Raw genomic sequence first — 17,024 nt, 5'->3', positions numbered from 1 at the left:
AAACAATTTGCAGACGTACCAATATGAATTCAAGGAAAACTCTAGATGCCAAACCGGGGATTATAAATTTTGTTCCAATTTGCCTCAAGTTTCCATCCGAAGATGAAAGAAAATTACACAATTTTCAATTTATAGCAGTTTCTGATTCGGTTCAGCTCTGTATGTAAGTATACTTTTGATCCACGAATTGTGTAAGTAGGACGAACATACTAGAATGGAATTTATCGGTAGTGTCAGAAAATGGAAGTGGCTATTTAATTCCAATGCTAAAATGGAACTAGGGATTTCGACGGTTCCACAAAAAAAGCCGGGATAATCAGGCTTTCTTTCTTCTTTCAGACTTCTCTCTACTGAAATAAAAATGTACGGATAAAATTACGCGCGGGCGCACGTAATTCCATAGGTGAAAATGAAAAGTGAATAACAGTTCGCGATTATTGTGCAGGGACAGTTTGTACTTGCTTCGTATATTTTATGTAGTGAGATAGCAAATATTTCATATAAAACATTTGTAGGTTGACAAAACATACAAGTATTCCGATAGTTTATTACGTAAATCTCGATGTTACTATAAACATGCCATTGATAAGGAAACCCATGCGATATGCTCATCAAGAAGGGCATACTGACGTCTGTTATTATTCTGGTGAAAAGTAAATAGCATCACGTATATTATTTTTGCATATATACAGAATCAGTTATAAAGTTATTATCAAATGTATTTGTATTTGTATTTATAGGAGAGGCCTCATCACCTGTGGATGTGATGGAGACGTTAGATCCTGGCTAAATTTAATGGATGATGATCCCACTACTAGTTGCATTTCAGAACAAGCAATTACAGCTATCTCAAAGGTGTGCTTAATAATTACTAATTAATAAATATTTTTAAAGATGTTTTGTAGAGGAAATACTGTGTCAAGAAAATTGAATATGAAATGAAACAGAATGTAAATGTAATAAAAGTGTTTTATTTCAGAATGGCAAAATTTTTGTGGGAAACGACAATAACACGGTACAAATACTTACTTATCCTGACTTGGAGAAAGAAGGAATAGTTACTAGATTTTCAGCACCAGTCTCGGCTCTAGCAACAACAAAAGATAGTAATCTGATAGCATCTGGTGCTTGGTATGATATATAAATTTTATGTTTATTATATATTTAATATTAGTGTTAATGTTTTAATCTTGTTTTTTAAAGTGATATGCGGATACAAATTACAAACATTAATACCTCAGAGAGTATAGAACTAGAAGGCCATGAAGCACCTATCTTAGGTTTATCTTTAGATCCAAAAGAAGAGTTTGTGGTAAATGTCATTATATCATTTCTAATATCTCATTGAGTTTCTTAATATTTCATTGATAATGATAATAAGCATATGTATACAAGATATTTTACATCATCTAAAACTGATATTTCTAGGCATCTTCTAGTGCTGATGGATCTATACGAATATGGAATATTAAGGAAAAGAGAACTGTACATATTTGGAATAATATTCTACCAAAATGTAACTCCTTTTTCAATGCAAAATCATACTGCACACCTTCTTTCAAATCTACAGATGGCAGTTGTCTAGCATATCCATCTAACAAAGATATAGTTATTGTAGAAAGATTATCATGGAAGGAATTATGTAGATTAAAATGTTCTACTTTGAAAACTGTAAGTTATTCAATTTTTTTTTTCTTAATGATAGTGGATTATTGCTTTTCTGTTTTCCTGCAGGAGCTCAGTATTTGTAAATTTTCTGAGTGTGGGACACGTATTGCAGCTAGTTCACTTCATGGAGAGATTATTGTTTGGAATGTAGAAACTAAGGAAATTATTGGATATCTTGAACATGAGCAAGATACCAAGATTACCGCATTGGCATGGCATGTAGATCATTCCAATGAAATTGCATTCTGTGATGCAATGGGAAAATTAGGATGCATTGATGTGGTAAGAAAATATTTATATTGAATATATTTCATGTATGTTTATATGTATAAAAATTCTATTTATTTAGTATATCTTGTAATAATTTATTTAGATATATACTAGTAGTAAATCTGGAAGCGAAGCAATTTTGGATTTTGAAAAAAATGAAGATATAGAAATAGAAAACGATGTTGCTCTACCAGACGATGACGATGACGACAATGAAAACGTGATATCTTTGAATAAAATTAAGGCCTCTGTCAATTTAGAGGATGATCAGAAAAGTCATTCCGATATAGACTCTGAAAAACCTCCATGCGATACAAAGACTTTTGTACCTAATGTAAAATTACAATTGTCTTTTCAACCAGGATCTACGCCCTCTCATTTATTATCATATTTCATGGTACAATATAATAATAAGGCTTACATATGTACTCATAATAATTATCTATAAAGTTAAATTTAATTTATATAATATATAGATGTGGAATGATGTGGGAATGGTGAGATGTTTCTCATCAGAGGACGGAGAAGAATCCAGCATTGAGGTGGAGTTTCATGATGTCACAGTTCATCGTAGTATGCATATAAATAATTATTTGCGACATTCCTTAGCTGCCTTATCTACTCAAGCACTCGTTCTAAGCTGCGCAGCTTTTGATGATAGTCCTAGTAAAATTGTTGTGATAGTTCTGCAAGGTTAGTTAAGTTATTATTTATATAGAATAATTTTTAATTATATGTTAATGCTTTAGAAAAATCTAAAACATAAAAGAAAATATACACGCTTGCATAAAATAAATTCTATTATTTTTTAGGATGGGGTTCTGGAAATAAAGAATGGTCTTTGGATCTACCAGAAGGAGAGGAAACCGAATGCTTGGCAGTTGGTGACAATTTCATCGCGATAGCAACATCTAAGAGAAATTTAAGAATATTTATGATAGGAGGAACGCAACGTGAAATCTTAGCACTGCCCGGACCCGTGATTGCAATGAATGGTCTAGGAAATCATCTTGTGATAGCTTATCATGCTGGAATTGGTAAGAATGTTTTTTTTTTTATAGTTATATACATAATTTTAGTACATGTGCTTTGTTTGAAAGCATATTTAGCATTTTGTTTTTTTTTTCTTTTTTTTTTGGCTATAAGGTCCAGCGGGTGATCAAAATATAAATCTATTATGGATACAAATACAAGGAGCGCATTTACGCAGTCAAACTTTAATGCTTCCACTTTCGCCAGCATCAGATCTCATGTGGTTAGGGTTATCAGACGCTCGTTCTCCCACTATCATGGATTCTGACGATATTATCAGGATATATGATAAGAGATCTTGTCAATGGAGAGTGCTCTGCGATACGAATGCACAGGTATTTGCAAATTGTAGATGAGATTTTTCAAGCGGTCTGTTTAACTCGTGATCGCTTCTTTAGGGAAAAGGTAAAACAGATCACTATTTTATAATTGGCGTTAGCGAGTATGAACGGAATATGCGGTGTATTCTCTGCAAAGGCAGTTATTATCCACCAACAACCCCGCGACCGATAATTACCGAAGTATTTTTATCTGCACCTCTCTGTGAGCCGGAATCTGAGAAAACTGAGAAAGAACGTAAACTGTGGGAGATAGGAAACAATCCATCTGATGAAACTGAGGCAGTATTAACATTAATAGCGGTAAATAGTTTTTGAATTTTATATTAGAATTTTTTATTAGATATTTGATAGAAGGTATTAGAAGTTAGTATTGTTATTATCCAACTTTGTTAATATTTAAACTCTCACAATCAGCTTGCCTGCAGAAGCAATTTGGAATATCGCGCAGTGGACATTTGCGAACAAATTGCGTCATCAAAAGTAATAGATCTGGCCGTACGGTACGCTTTGCGTGTAAATAAAATGGCGTTGGCAAAAAAATTAGAAACAATCGCTGACTCGAAGGTGGAATCTAAAGATTCGAAAGAAGAGGATATGGAAAATTATCAAGATGATTTCACAAGCAATGATAATTCTAGCATCAATAATGAAGAGGAGGAAGATATTCCATTACCATCCATCCAAAAACCGGTAATAGAGATTAAGCCATTAGCTATAAATCAAACATTAAAGAGAGTAAATCCATTTTTAAAAGCCGGAAGTCCATCTCTGTCACCAAGAGGTAAACAACACTCATTTTAGATTCCATTTTAGAAATACTTTCATTATTAGAAATACTTTCTTATTTTATTGTATTGTAATAGGTTTAGCTGGTTTAAATACTTTACCCGAAAAACCTCAAAAACCCGCATTGACGAAAGTCGTGCCTATTAAATCAAAATCGAAGACCGAAACTAAGAAAGAGTCGTTCGTTAATTGGTACGCCAAGAATAAAAAGAATTTGCAAGAAGAATTCTCTGAGGTGAACGTCGCTGAATTAACTAAAATTGGTTTGACGCGATACAAAGAGGAAACGGCGCAATCGAACACAAACAATACGGTTGGACCTTCAGAACTCATTAAGAAACGAAAATTATCGAGTCCAGATAATGAACACAGTAGCGAAGCAAAACGATTTGTGAGCAACAAACTCAGCGAATTTGCATTCGACAAGTAAATATTATTATCTCGGCTAAATCATTCCAACTGCGGAAATCACAAGGTTTTTAGCAATTGGAGATAAAAGGATTTCGTTGGATATCGAAGTGTATGTATTACAAAGAAAAGTGACATCAGATTTCGTGACATCAAATTTTTTTCTTCGGATACGTTTTTATACAATTTGAATTTCAAAAAACCAAAAAATTTCTAATGCAAAACAAATTTTAATAATCCAACGAGCTCCTTTTAGCGTTTTTAACTTAATATACATATAACAAATCTTAATTATTGCATTTTTTATTAATTTTGACATTAAACTGTATTAATTATAGAAACATCTTGTGTATTTTTTTCTTTTTCGATATGTTCATATTATACGTGAGTTATACGTCAGTTATACGCATTTATAAAATAGAAAAATTGCATATTAAAACGCCACGAGTACGACCAATAACTTCGTCTACTCGTAGGTGCAGAAACACGGAAGTCTTTGAGAAGGTGAGGCAAGTTATTTGTTAAAACGGCGAGGGGGTATTAACGCGTTAAGTGGATAATGATCAGATATGAATCCATGTCTTTCAAGTGTCGCAAGACGCATTGCTTTACCCTTCCGTGTCGATAAGACAGCGTGGTGGCAAACTTAAGATCCGTTTTTAGTTTGCTCCGGTCTCTCGGGCACTCGGCACCAGAACAGTCGTTGGCGGCGGAAATCACGTCGAAAATAAATTCTTGTTCGGTGAAGATTGTGGGCGTTGTCAGTGATCGACCACACGATGAGAGGTAAGTTGATCTTGTTGGCTTTGCGAGTCCGAGACGAGAATTGTTCGCTTTTGAAATTTATACAGAGAATTTGGTATGTATTAAATATATGTCAAATGACGGCCAGTGTGCGCCGACACGCGTATCTTTAAATTGCATCACTGCAACGTGCACGTGTTATGTGACAGTTAATTTTCACGGTGCATAATTTCGCAAGAGATGAGCACTCACGTTTCCCATTTCAAATGTAATTCATTATGACAGGAGATTCATACAAACTCATGAGCTAATTGATCTTTTTCTTTTTCTTTTTTTCGATAGAAAAAAACTGATCTTTTCTTCTGTGAGCAGTATTTTATTTTTATTTAGAAAATGTTCTACAACGAATTATAACGTATTATTGTATATACAAATTATATATACAAATTTGCGTGTCGCTAAAGTGAAGATCTGTTAAATATTATTATAAGAGTTATCATATTTTGTGTAACTATGTATAATTATTTTTTTTATGTAATGACGAACAATTACGATTGCCTATTATAAAAATTATATACTTTGATGTTGCTAAATAGCCCGTAAAAAATTATTACAATCATTTGGTACATTGTGTAATTCGGCGATATCTCAAGCGTAATGTATAACTTGACATGCGCATTATGCACAATTTTTATATTTTAATTTTTTGTGTTTATTGACGATATTTTGACCAACAAAAATGATGGTTTATTATTATTTAGTTTGTTAAATATCGAACACGTCAACTTTATATATTATAAGAAAAGTTATAAATATATCTCATGTCTTATCATGATAAATATTAATATCATTTCGCACGTTTTGCAGCAAAAATAATTAGCATTAAAACAGACTTTTAATATTTGAGAAGATAGAGGAAAAGATGCCACGCGACAGCAAGAATGATTGGCGCGATATCGGTAATGTTTGTATCAAATGCAATGCTCTCTTTATCTTAATAATACTGCTTAGTGTGTTTTTATCATAACATGTATTATTAATCAGAATTCATATCTTGATCCATGATTATTTTGAACAAAATTATTGCATATCTTTTTAATTTGCAAGCAGTGGATAAACATTCGAGAAGCAATTTCTTTGAGCAAATCGTATTCGTAGATCATCGTTAATTATATTTTACAATAATTTGCAAATATAATGCATAAATTATTATAAATAATATGATTATTTTTATATTTGTATTAAAGCTCTTGAAATTTAAAATTATCCTATGAGGAATTTTTTGTTTTTTAAATTAAAATTATCCTATGAGGAATTTTTTGTTTAAGTTAAAATTATTCTATGAGGAATTTTTTGTAATAGAGATTTGTTTCATTTCTTAAAGGTATATTTTTCTGATGACGCAATTCTGCATTTGTATCACGTGAATTTTCATACATTTCGCGCATTTTGAACATGATAAAGACCACATGTACACTTGTGCGTTGTAAATATGCATTGGAAAAATAAGGCCAGAGCCTGGTTTTACTAAGGTCTGAGTTTACATTTAAGATTACATAACGCGAATGTGACATTTAAAACAGTGTGAAATTTAAATTTTCTTAAACAATGAATGTAATAACTATTTTTGTGTTACATTGCGCGAACAAAATTTTATTTTTTACGCTGCATCAAAATTATATAGATTTGCTAATCTACACAATATGAATTAAAATAATAATTCGCAAATTCCAATTTAAATATTTCTTTTTTCTTTCCTCTGGTCCTCAAACCGATCGAAATTTATTTATAGTTATATAAATTGTATATTAAAATAAAATCAATATAGTATCTTGTAATTTGGCATACTATATCGATATTATTATCGTTATCAGTTTCGATAGAGAATATTACTTATATTATTTATTAAAGTTAAAACTTATCTCGAACTGCTCACTTTTGTTTTTTTTTAATCCTTTAAAGTAACATTTATATATATAATCTGAAAGAACGTAGATAAAGTTTACACACGAGTTACATAAGAATGCTGAAGAATAACTATCTTTTTTTAGACCGAACACGATTTTTCTTTTGTAATTGAATTAATTCTTTTGTAAATGAAACATATATATGTGAACGGTTATGTTTCCTGAAATATTTGACAGAAGTTTCTGCTTGTTATCAGTATAACGTACATCATACACATAAATCATTTAATCAATTTATTTTCGAAGAAAAAGTGACGAATTTTTTTTCCTAATAAAAATTCATTTATGACATTTACAGATGATTAGTATTTATTCAATACAAAAGTTTAAAAAATTTAATTATTCAATTCTACAAAAATTGGAAATTAATAATTATTGTAATTCTAAAAAATTAGTAATTGTATAAAAAATTGAAAAGTTATTTATTTTTACAAAAACGTTCGCAGTTTTCTAATTCTAATCTATTTCTTAATTTTTCTCATTTTTTAAAACATAAACATGTCAGTTTCATCGAAGTCTACTTTAGAGACAGTAATTTTTTTTAGAATTAAATATGGAAATATTCGATTTATAATTTTACTTTTTTACTTTTATAAAAAAATTTTCCATGTTTAATTATTTGTAAGATATGTCCATATGTAAAAATATATAATTACATTTACGGTTATGTATAGTTACAATTATATATAAAAAATATTGTTTATATGTATAAAGGCAGTCGGAAAACGCATATCTTATGATAAAATATATATTTTTAATGATTTGAATATAAATTCAAACACATAGATATTTATAAGGAATATATTCGAAATGGAAATCTGACGCGAGCTACAACTTATCTCAAATGCGTATTTAAATTATAAATAGAATTTCATCTTGGATCCTAAAACAAATTTGAATTGCAGATTATCTAGAGTGACCTTAATTCTAGGTAATTCAGCACGATTTCGATAAAGTGTTGTACTAAAGTTTCATTTGCACGACGAGTTAATATTGAGCAATTTCATATATGTTGGTGATATGATATACCATAGTGATATGAGATACGAATACAATGGTTTTTGCAACACCAAAATATATACGTATGCATAAATACATACGATAACGATACTCATGATCTAGATATCCTGTTAACTAATACCGGTTTGAAAAATTTTAAGTCGATTTTGCGGCATTCATTATAACGAATCGCTTTGAGCATTGACATTCGAGATAACATCAACGATATACTTTATTTCATCACGGTGGATGAAATATCAAAAAGTTAATATTATCATAACTCGAATAAACGCCAGTGGAAATTCGAGTTGAATTACCGTTAACTTTTGTTGGTTTAATAATATGAATTTTATTTTCGTAAAAAAAGAATTGGAAATTGCGAATTAAAATTGTATATAAAAATAAATTATATTATATGCAAGTTTGAATCAGACTTTCTGTTTTTCACGATTTATTAATTGCAAGAGTTTCTGAAATTTAATTCTGAAAAAATCTCATGGGATTCCATTTTAGGAGCTAAAATGTTTAATTTCCGCATCATCTTCAGTAATTAACTAAAGCTTCTAGGTGCGATGCTTAATTATTATCGCTACGAATTGCGGAAATGTTGTGTCTTATTATTAGATTTGGTTTGTGGAGCTTGCGGTATGTTTAGATTAGAGCCCAATATGAAGCGATCGATAAAAGCTAATATCTCATCGAAATTGTTAATATCACCTTTGGTGTTTCACTTATTTTCAAGCAAAACACGGATGATTAAAGGCTTTGTAAATGCAAATTGCAAAGACTAATTTTATACATGAGACTTTTCTTTAATTTAATCTTTTGCTTTTGGTTCAAATTATCTCTCAAAATCAGTAAACATAAAGTTTCTTATTCTCAAGTTATTTTCAATGACCGATTTAATATGACTCAAAGAATTTTTATTATTTGAAGAGATTTATGAAGATTTTAAAAATATAATTTGTTAATTATAATCACGTTCTGATTTGCTCGAAGAAGTGTAAATTTTTATTATAGAACATTATTGAATCCAATTGAACATAAACTTGCTGAAGATTGATTAAGAAAATTTCTTAGGAAAAGAATAGATGTTCATTTCTTTTAATATTCTTTTTATTTTATATCAAGTATTATATTTTATTCTTTCAGGTCTTGTACCGCTGGATCCTATTCAAGAGGCCATGGGCTCTATGGGCCCATGGCACATTGTAATCACTGTAGCAATCTCCCTCGTCAAATTTCCAGTAGCTTGGCATCAGCTTTCCATCGTTTTTCTTGCTCCGCCTACTAATTTCACCTGCATCGCTCCTTCATCAGCAAATCTGAACGAATCCATGACAATGAAATGTGAGGTTGACATTGGGAATGGCACTATAGAAAAGTGCACCGACTTCAAGTACAATAGGCGAATATTTCGAGAAAGTATTATAACGGAGGTAAATTATTATAATTTAAACATGATTAATGCAGATATGAATTAAATAAAAAGTTAATAAAAAGTTAATTAAAATATAATTTAGCTGATTGCTAATTGTGAAGAAATATTTCAACTTTTTTGCAAAATGAATGTAACAAAAAATATATTGAATAATATGAATAATATAAACAATACATATAATGAATAATATAAACAAATAATTATATAATTATATAAACGATAACGTTAATTTTTTTCAGTGGAATTTAATATGTGATAGAGCGCAACTAGCAAATTTTGCACAATCCTGTACAATGTTTGGCGTGCTCATCGGTAATTTAATTTTCAGCATGATGGCTGACAGGTACGTTAATTTGAAATCTTTGTATAATATAGCATAAATGACTGTAATTTTACAAATTAAAATTAAATATATATATAATTATGATTTTTTCATTTTATTAATTACTAATGAGATTTATTTATTTCCTATTTATTAAAGAGTTGGTCGAAAGAAACCGTTAATGATCGCAATCGCATTGCAATCAGTGGCAGGATTTGCAAGCGCATTCGCACCGTGGTATGAATTATTCTTGGTTCTCAAATTCATCTGTGCTGTATCTACTGGTGGAACGATGGTCGTCAGCTTTGTTTTACGTAAGTTTAGCACAGTAAAATCACATAATTTAGTTAGAAAATTAATTTATTAATTGATTATAGTTATGGAGATCATTGGAATTGAATGGCGATCGATTATGTCAGTTCTGTATCACGTACCGTTTTTACTCGGACATTTAACGAATCCTCTTATATCCTATTTAACACGTACATGGTACGGATTTCAAATGGCAGTTTCAATACCATCAATTTTCTTATTGGCGTATTACTGGTACGTAGAATAAGTTATATACACTGTAAAGCAAAATGAAGAACGTTTTTAAAACAGACACATGGAGCATTGACATCGAGAAAAAAATCATTAAGAATAAGCAGTTATGAAGAATCGGTATTCTGTTAATAGGGTTATTCCAGAATCACCAAGATGGCTTCTAGTTATGGGCAAACCTAGACAGGCAGAACAAATTTTAATAAAAGCTGCCGAACGAAATAGTATACCGATAGAAAATGTAAAGTTAGCGCTTGAAGCTCACGAAAACCTAATGACAACCCGACACACGAAGAGTGCCGAGAAATACAATATCACGCATTTATTTAGAACTTCAAACTTGAGACTGAAAACTATATACATACTCGTCAATTGGTTCGTTTGTGGTGGATGTTTCTTTGGATTAGCGCAATACATGGGTCAATTAGATGGCAACATATTTATTAATATCGCAGTTTCTGGTAAAATTCAACAGTATACTTTTATTAAATTTTATGATATATCATTTTATGATATATCAATATATAGCAATGAAATTTATTATGACTTACAGCTGCCATGCAATTTCCTGGAACTATAATAGTATTGTTTCTGATATCGCGAGTTTCGCGTTTAAAAATTTTGATCGGAGGAAACATTTTGTCTGGCGTGAGTTTACTTCTAATAACTCTCGTAGTTAACGCAAATGTCCGGATATTTTTGGCATCTTTGGGTCTTGTGGGTATGGCTATTAGTTTTCCCACAGTATACCTGTACAGTGGTGAAGTGTTTCCGACTGTTGTAAGAAATATTGGCGTTGGCTTGGGAAGTATCTCTGCCAGAATCGGAAGTATGATTGCACCATACATTGCCACAATGGTAATTAATGATATTTATATATAACACATAATAAAAAAATTAAATTAAAAATGTTACATTAAGAGCATTTTTTATTATTTTTACATCTATAAATAACAAGTTATTATTTTATGCTTGGAAAGATTGTTTAGATGTAATGATTTATAGGGTACTATACAACCTTGGTTGCCTCCAGTAATATTTGGTTTAGGCCCGATAATAGGCGCCATGCTTTGTTTATTTTTACCAGAAACGATGAACTGCGAATTGCCCGAAACAATAGAAGATGCTGAAAATTTTGGAAAGTATGCATATTATAACTATATGTATTAACAAATAATTCTACTAATATTATTATTTTATTAATATGCAATGAATCTTTTAGGAATAAATTAGAAGAACATTGACACAATTGATGTTTAACATATGCATTGGATTATATTTTTCACAATTGAATATCATATAACTTAGGACATATAATTTAGAATTACAGGTTAAATTCAATCATCCAAAATATTGCATTAAAATTAATATTGCATTATAATATGTAATATTATAATATAATATTGCAATAATATTATTTTTTATAAAACCATCAGTCTATACAAAAGATTGGTAATTTATTATAATTTTTTAAATATACTGTAATAGTGAAATCATATGTTTAAAAATAGAGAAAATTTTCATAAATTATATTGTCCATATGAGTGATATGATACTAATGTTATATATAATATTTATAGAAAAAATATAACAATATTGAACATAATAATTGAATATAATTTTATATATATATATATACATATATTCATTATATTATATAATTACATATTTATGTAATGTACATTTTTTAACGTATGATTTCACAAATTTTCAAAAATATATATCTTTTAGTTTTAAATTATCATTTAAAGACGATATCTCACGATTGATATGTTCTTTGAGATTCAAGTATGCAGGAAAATATTTATCTATTGTTGCACAATATCTACAATTAATAATTAACATATTTGTCTGATAAAATTCTCATATCAAAATTATATTTTGATATAGACAAGATGTACATATTTCGCATATAATTATTATAATTATACAGTTATATATAATTATAATATTAATGTAATTAATATTCTAATTAAAATATTCTAATTATATTATTATTTATGTAACAAACATTACTATATCCATATTTTACTAAGGAATTAAAAAATAATATTGTAAGAATAATATATATTTTATATTGCTCTCTTATTAGAGATATACTTATTCTTAAATGACAGTTGTATGCAATAATAAAAAAAAATCATTTCACATTATATCCACACAGATCTTATTAAGAAGAGATATAAACAAACTAAAAATAATAAGAAATATAATATTGTTTGCATAAAAGTGAATGTGATAAAGATCTCTATACGATGAGATTTCGTCATTCACAAAAATTGCAATCCCCATTTGTAATTGTGTATATATATATATATATCTATATATATATACTTATATAAGAAACAAGTAATAATAAATAGGACCAAATCAGCCTTTTATGAGTTTCATACGTCAGCGTTAATGCAGGTAGAATATCTAGATTCTTCGTAACAAAGTGCAAAGTTCTAAATAACGCTGATATTAGATAACACCATCTAACTTGTTTGTCCCAAATAAAGTACTTTGTTCGGTAACACATTAACAATATCATTAGTTCGTTTGTGCACAACGTCGATCATTTGATTACCATATTTAACGGTATTACTTAAAGATCCTATCCAGGAAGACATGAGACTCTTTGCGGGCGTTTTCGAAGGCATCGAATTACATGTCGTACCTAAAATATTTTTTATGATTTGCATGTATGAAATATAAGATAGCGAGCCACAAAGTAATCTGGTATCAAATTATACAAATTTTATTAAGATTAATTTTACGTAAAATAAAACTCACCTATAAGAAATTTAATGATTGCCTTATTCACGGCGTCTGATTTTTCTTGGTGCGGAAAGTGCCGCGTCTCTGATATAACTTTAACTCTGGACACTTCTACATGTTCGGCACTTTGTATGATACTCTCTATCGTTACAAAAGGATCCATATTTCCGACTATAAGTAGCGTTTTGTTGTCAATTTGTTCGCCATTATCAATGTTCAATCTTGTGAATGGAAGATTACGATAATAATTAATCGGTCCTGTCCAATCCTCTACAAAACATTGTTTTAATTTTGAAATATGGGAATGACATAAAGATTACATTATAAAAATCAAAATTAATTTACCTTTCCTACTGAAGACATATTTATATGCCTCGACATAACTTTTTTCTATCCCATCTTGAGATATTTGAAGATGTTGAAATATATCATTGATAATAGATAAGTCCTCTTTAAGGGCATCTATTTCTGGCAGAAATGGTAATCTACTGAAATGTATCCATCTGGAATGTCATATTGTTTACTATTAAATATAAAATTGTATATAATTATTGTATGTATATATTATTGTATTGTATTCAAATAATATTTTTCGAGAGAAGTTCTCACAAATCTATAATGAATACAATTTTCAAAGATATACCTTCCATCTAATGCAGAATTTCCTGATGCTCTATTCCAATAGAAATTAGGATGCGGACTCGAAATGGCTACGAATTTATAAACGAGATCTCTGTGTAGAGCGACCATATACCATCCTAGAAGTCCTCCTAGGTCATGACCGATTATACTACACGTCTTCACACCGAAAGTCAAAATGAATTGTTTCAACTCGTCTATTAAAATTTCGACTTTATAAGATCGCCTGTTGAGCGGTTTATCGCTATCGCCGAATCCTTTTAGATCTATAGCAACTACCCTGAACAATGTCAAAAACATAAACGTCATAAATAAGCAATGACATAAGCAATGAGAACATTTTATTTTATAAGTAAATTATATCAAACCTGTAATGTTCTGTGAGGCATGGGATCTGTTTCCTCCACGTTAACCAGCAATCAGGGAATCCATGTAATAATAACACAAGCGGTTTGGTTTTATCTCCCGCTTCCACATAATGGAATTTAACACCCTACGTAAAGAAAAGCAAGCACATTAAAAGAATCAGAGAAATTTCTTTTAAGACATTTGAGCTATATTACTTGATTTAGATAAACGTACGTTTCTTTAAAGTTTAAATAAAAAACAAGAATTATAAAGAAGGCTTCGTGATACTTCATTTTGCAAATATAGTTCGCAGTTCAACGAATACAATAGAGATACGCTGCAATTATGATAACGTAATAATACAGCGTGCATGTCAAGAAATTAAATTAAATTACATCAGATTCGCATATATATAAAATTGTTTAGTCTAGAAAGCAGACAGAAAATTCCGTCATAATGAAGAAAATATAAAGAATTACGTTATATATAAAGGCAATTCTCCGTCTCCTTTCTAGACAAAACAATTTGATATCGTCGTAATTTTTCAAATCTCGTGATAAAAAAGAGACAGACAATGAACTTCAAACAGCCGATTTCAATACTTCATAATTGGATTACATTTGTCATTCGCAAGCGTTAACTTTCTGTGAGAAAGTTCAAAACACATGATGACTAGCAAAAGAATATGCTTGAATATACAATGGAATCTCACTGTATGGATCATTGTAATTATTATTATAATCATTATTATAATCTCTAGTGAGATGTATATGAATATTTTTAAGCAAGTTTTACTTATTTAAATATAATGAAAAATTATAAAGTAATTGAATAAAATTGTTCGTAAAATATTTTATGCAATTAATTATACTTATTAAATTTTAGTCCATTTGATAGTTTTCTGAACAAAAATATAAATTTTTATCCTTGTGTAGTGATTCAAAGTCTTTTTATTTTATATAACAATAATGTAATAAGATAAAGAGTGAATCTAGAGGCCAAAAAAAACAAGAAAAAATAACTTATGAATATAAGCTTTATGATCATACAAGACTTTATTTATAAAATTAATTGAAGAAAATGTTCTCAAAGTGACCATCTTTTCGTTACATTACATTCGTTTTATCATATGATATTACACTACATATTTTAAAACATATATATATAGTATTAACAAACAATATTAAAATATTAACATTTAATAAAAAATCCACTCATTCATATGTTTATTTGTAGATTTCAAGCTAGATCTCTAAACCTGTCTCAACACTTATCAGGATTCATAATTAAGTACGCTGAAAAAAATAAAGATTGATCTAAAAATATTCATTTATCAATATAAGCAACGTGTTTATTCTTTATTCGAGTTCTTTATTCGCCTGCACTTGATGTCGTAAGATGAGTTCGTCACATGATTTCGACAAGATTATAATATTTTCGACTCGAATGGATTTGCAACAATCCAAGATCGAAACAGTATTTATTATAAATTTATGATTAAAAATGTATAAAGAAAAAAATATATAAAATATTAAGTTATTGAGAAATTTATTATGGATTATTATGGCTATTTATATTTTCGACATGTTTCTTTTAAATATTAATGTATCTAACGAGGCAAATGGCAAGCTCCAAATTTAATAAAAGTGATAATTTTCAGATATCTTTTCAAGTCATACAAAGACATTTTTAAGATGTCTTTCAATAAAATCTTTAGCATATTTTTAATATAGTCTTACAGATGTTTTTAGATAAAGTTATGTTTTAAGTTATGTCTTAAAATGTCTTTAGACAGTTCGCGTGATTAGAAATAGTTGAGAGCAAGATAGTTTGACGGAAAAATAAGATAGCGTTGCGAGATAATTGTGCAATTAAATAATATAATTATGTAACAACTAGATTATCCATAATCTCTCGCAAGATAAACAGAATGTCGAGAAAAATAAATATCTCTCATGAATGGAGAAATTCGTTCTCCTTATGATTGTGTTTCGAAAGATTCGAATATTCTTATCGAGCATGCGTTTTCAGAGACAATTTTGGAGTCATAGATGAATAGCGCGAGCAATTTTTTTCGCATGTCATCAAGGCAGTGTTATCAAGGGTCATGGGTGAAGAATATACATCGTTTTTCTGTATCTTGCAGATTATATAAAGTAGAAACTTATTCAGATATAGCCACGTGTGATACGTGCGTCCATAGCGTTCGCTCACCTTGATTTTCACATAGGAATGCGTGCCGAGGCTGTTGTCGACCAAACACGGTGGTGGTTGATCTCGCTGTTGCAGCATAAAGAACTTCTTCGGGTCCCATACCCATTTGAGAAATCGTCGGACTATCAAGTATAGACCATACGCGAAGGATAAGACGTGCAATTCGAGCATCTCGCGCGTCGATGCGCGCACGATCTTGTCATCCGCGGTGACCATGATCGGTGATCGAGGCTGAATCTCTGCGCAATAATCGCACAACGAGAGTCTGCACGCACTTCTCTCCAACACCACTCGGAAAATCCTCACTCTTTCTCGCTCCGAACAACAGCCCGGGGGGCCTCGAGTGCGTGGTCGTGCGTAGCTCGCAGGCAGACAGCCGACACGTGCGTATCGTCACGCGGGCAAACGGAATGTGAGATCACGGCTCCAAGCCAATCGTCGTTCGACGAAGAAAGTTTGCTCGAGGACGAATGCTATTTGTATCGCACCGCGCTAATCGCGATTATCAGAGAGTCTTTCGGCAACCGTAATTTGTGTGATTA

At 30.2% G+C, this 17,024-nt stretch overlaps 3 protein-coding genes across 12 annotated transcripts; 2 read left to right on the top strand and 1 right to left on the bottom strand.

Moving 5' to 3' along the window:
- The first annotated feature begins 61 nt into the window (after positions 1–61).
- On the top strand, positions 62–6,191 carry LOC105428512 (Chromosome transmission fidelity 4). Of its 9 annotated transcripts, none has more exons than XM_089081270.1 (17): positions 62–163; positions 340–416; positions 516–653; positions 741–855; positions 980–1,131; positions 1,204–1,312; positions 1,429–1,671; positions 1,735–1,950; positions 2,042–2,335; positions 2,415–2,631; positions 2,751–2,975; positions 3,085–3,305; positions 3,369–3,611; positions 3,726–4,092; positions 4,175–4,523; positions 4,982–5,009; positions 5,169–5,281. In XM_089081270.1, the coding sequence occupies exons 3-17, from the start codon at positions 577–579 to the stop codon at positions 5,271–5,273; spliced, it is 2,961 nt and encodes a 986-aa protein (XP_088937396.1). In that variant the 5' UTR covers positions 62–163; positions 340–416; positions 516–576; the 3' UTR covers positions 5,274–5,281. The 9 variants fall into 9 exon arrangements, with proteins under 9 accessions (XP_088937396.1, XP_088937394.1, XP_088937395.1 ...); XM_089081269.1 differs by having other exon boundaries at positions 63–163; positions 340–450; XM_089081268.1 differs by having other exon boundaries at positions 340–653.
- On the top strand, positions 5,169–12,674 carry LOC105428511 (organic cation transporter protein-like). 2 transcript variants are annotated; one of them, XM_089081275.1, is made up of 10 exons: positions 5,244–5,291; positions 6,117–6,208; positions 9,368–9,654; positions 9,896–9,999; positions 10,138–10,292; positions 10,356–10,524; positions 10,657–10,982; positions 11,075–11,379; positions 11,527–11,663; positions 11,744–12,674. In XM_089081275.1, exons 2-10 carry the CDS (start codon positions 6,172–6,174, stop codon positions 11,763–11,765), a joined length of 1,542 nt encoding a protein of 513 aa, XP_088937401.1. In that variant the 5' UTR covers positions 5,244–5,291; positions 6,117–6,171; the 3' UTR covers positions 11,766–12,674. The 2 variants fall into 2 exon arrangements, with proteins under 2 accessions (XP_011639174.2, XP_088937401.1); XM_011640872.2 differs by lacking the exon at positions 6,117–6,208 and having other exon boundaries at positions 5,169–5,291.
- On the bottom strand, positions 11,771–16,896 carry LOC105428552 (epoxide hydrolase 4). The gene is made up of 6 exons (XM_089081276.1): positions 16,483–16,896; positions 14,289–14,413; positions 13,925–14,200; positions 13,627–13,784; positions 13,297–13,551; positions 11,771–13,180 (listed from the first exon to the last, which is right to left on the bottom strand). The coding sequence occupies exons 1-6, from the start codon at positions 16,696–16,698 to the stop codon at positions 12,999–13,001; spliced, it is 1,212 nt and encodes a 403-aa protein (XP_088937402.1). The 5' UTR covers positions 16,699–16,896; the 3' UTR covers positions 11,771–12,998.
- Positions 16,897–17,024: the final 128 nt, after the last annotated feature.

Source organism: Pogonomyrmex barbatus, unplaced genomic scaffold (assembly GCF_055798465.1).
Source record: "Pogonomyrmex barbatus isolate J1 unplaced genomic scaffold, ASM5579846v1 scaffold4, whole genome shotgun sequence".
NCBI lineage: Eukaryota > Metazoa > Arthropoda > Insecta > Hymenoptera > Formicidae > Pogonomyrmex > Pogonomyrmex barbatus.
Note: the sequence above shows the minus strand (reverse complement) of the source record. Positions and strands in the feature narration are given on the sequence as shown.

Coding starts and splice junctions, on each gene's coding strand:
- LOC105428512 (XM_089081270.1), top strand. CDS start 577: ATGCCATTGATAAGGAAACCCATGCGATATGCTCATCAAGAAGGGCAT. Junction 1,672..1,734: donor AATGTTCTACTTTGAAAACT/GTAAGTTATTCA, acceptor GTTTTCCTGCAG/GAGCTCAGTATTTGTAAATT. Junction 2,336..2,414: donor ATTTATTATCATATTTCATG/GTACAATATAAT, acceptor TATAATATATAG/ATGTGGAATGATGTGGGAAT.
- LOC105428511 (XM_089081275.1), top strand. CDS start 6,172: ATGCCACGCGACAGCAAGAATGATTGGCGCGATATCG. Junction 9,655..9,895: donor GAGAAAGTATTATAACGGAG/GTAAATTATTAT, acceptor AATTTTTTTCAG/TGGAATTTAATATGTGATAG. Junction 11,664..11,743: donor GATGCTGAAAATTTTGGAAA/GTATGCATATTA, acceptor TGAATCTTTTAG/GAATAAATTAGAAGAACATT.
- LOC105428552 (XM_089081276.1), bottom strand. CDS start 16,698: ATGGTCACCGCGGATGACAAGATCGTGCGCGCATCGACGCGCGAGATG. Junction 13,785..13,924: donor AATTCTGCATTAGATGGAAG/GTATATCTTTGA, acceptor ATGACATTCCAG/ATGGATACATTTCAGTAGAT. Junction 13,552..13,626: donor ATATGTCTTCAGTAGGAAAG/GTAAATTAATTT, acceptor AATGTTTTGTAG/AGGATTGGACAGGACCGATT.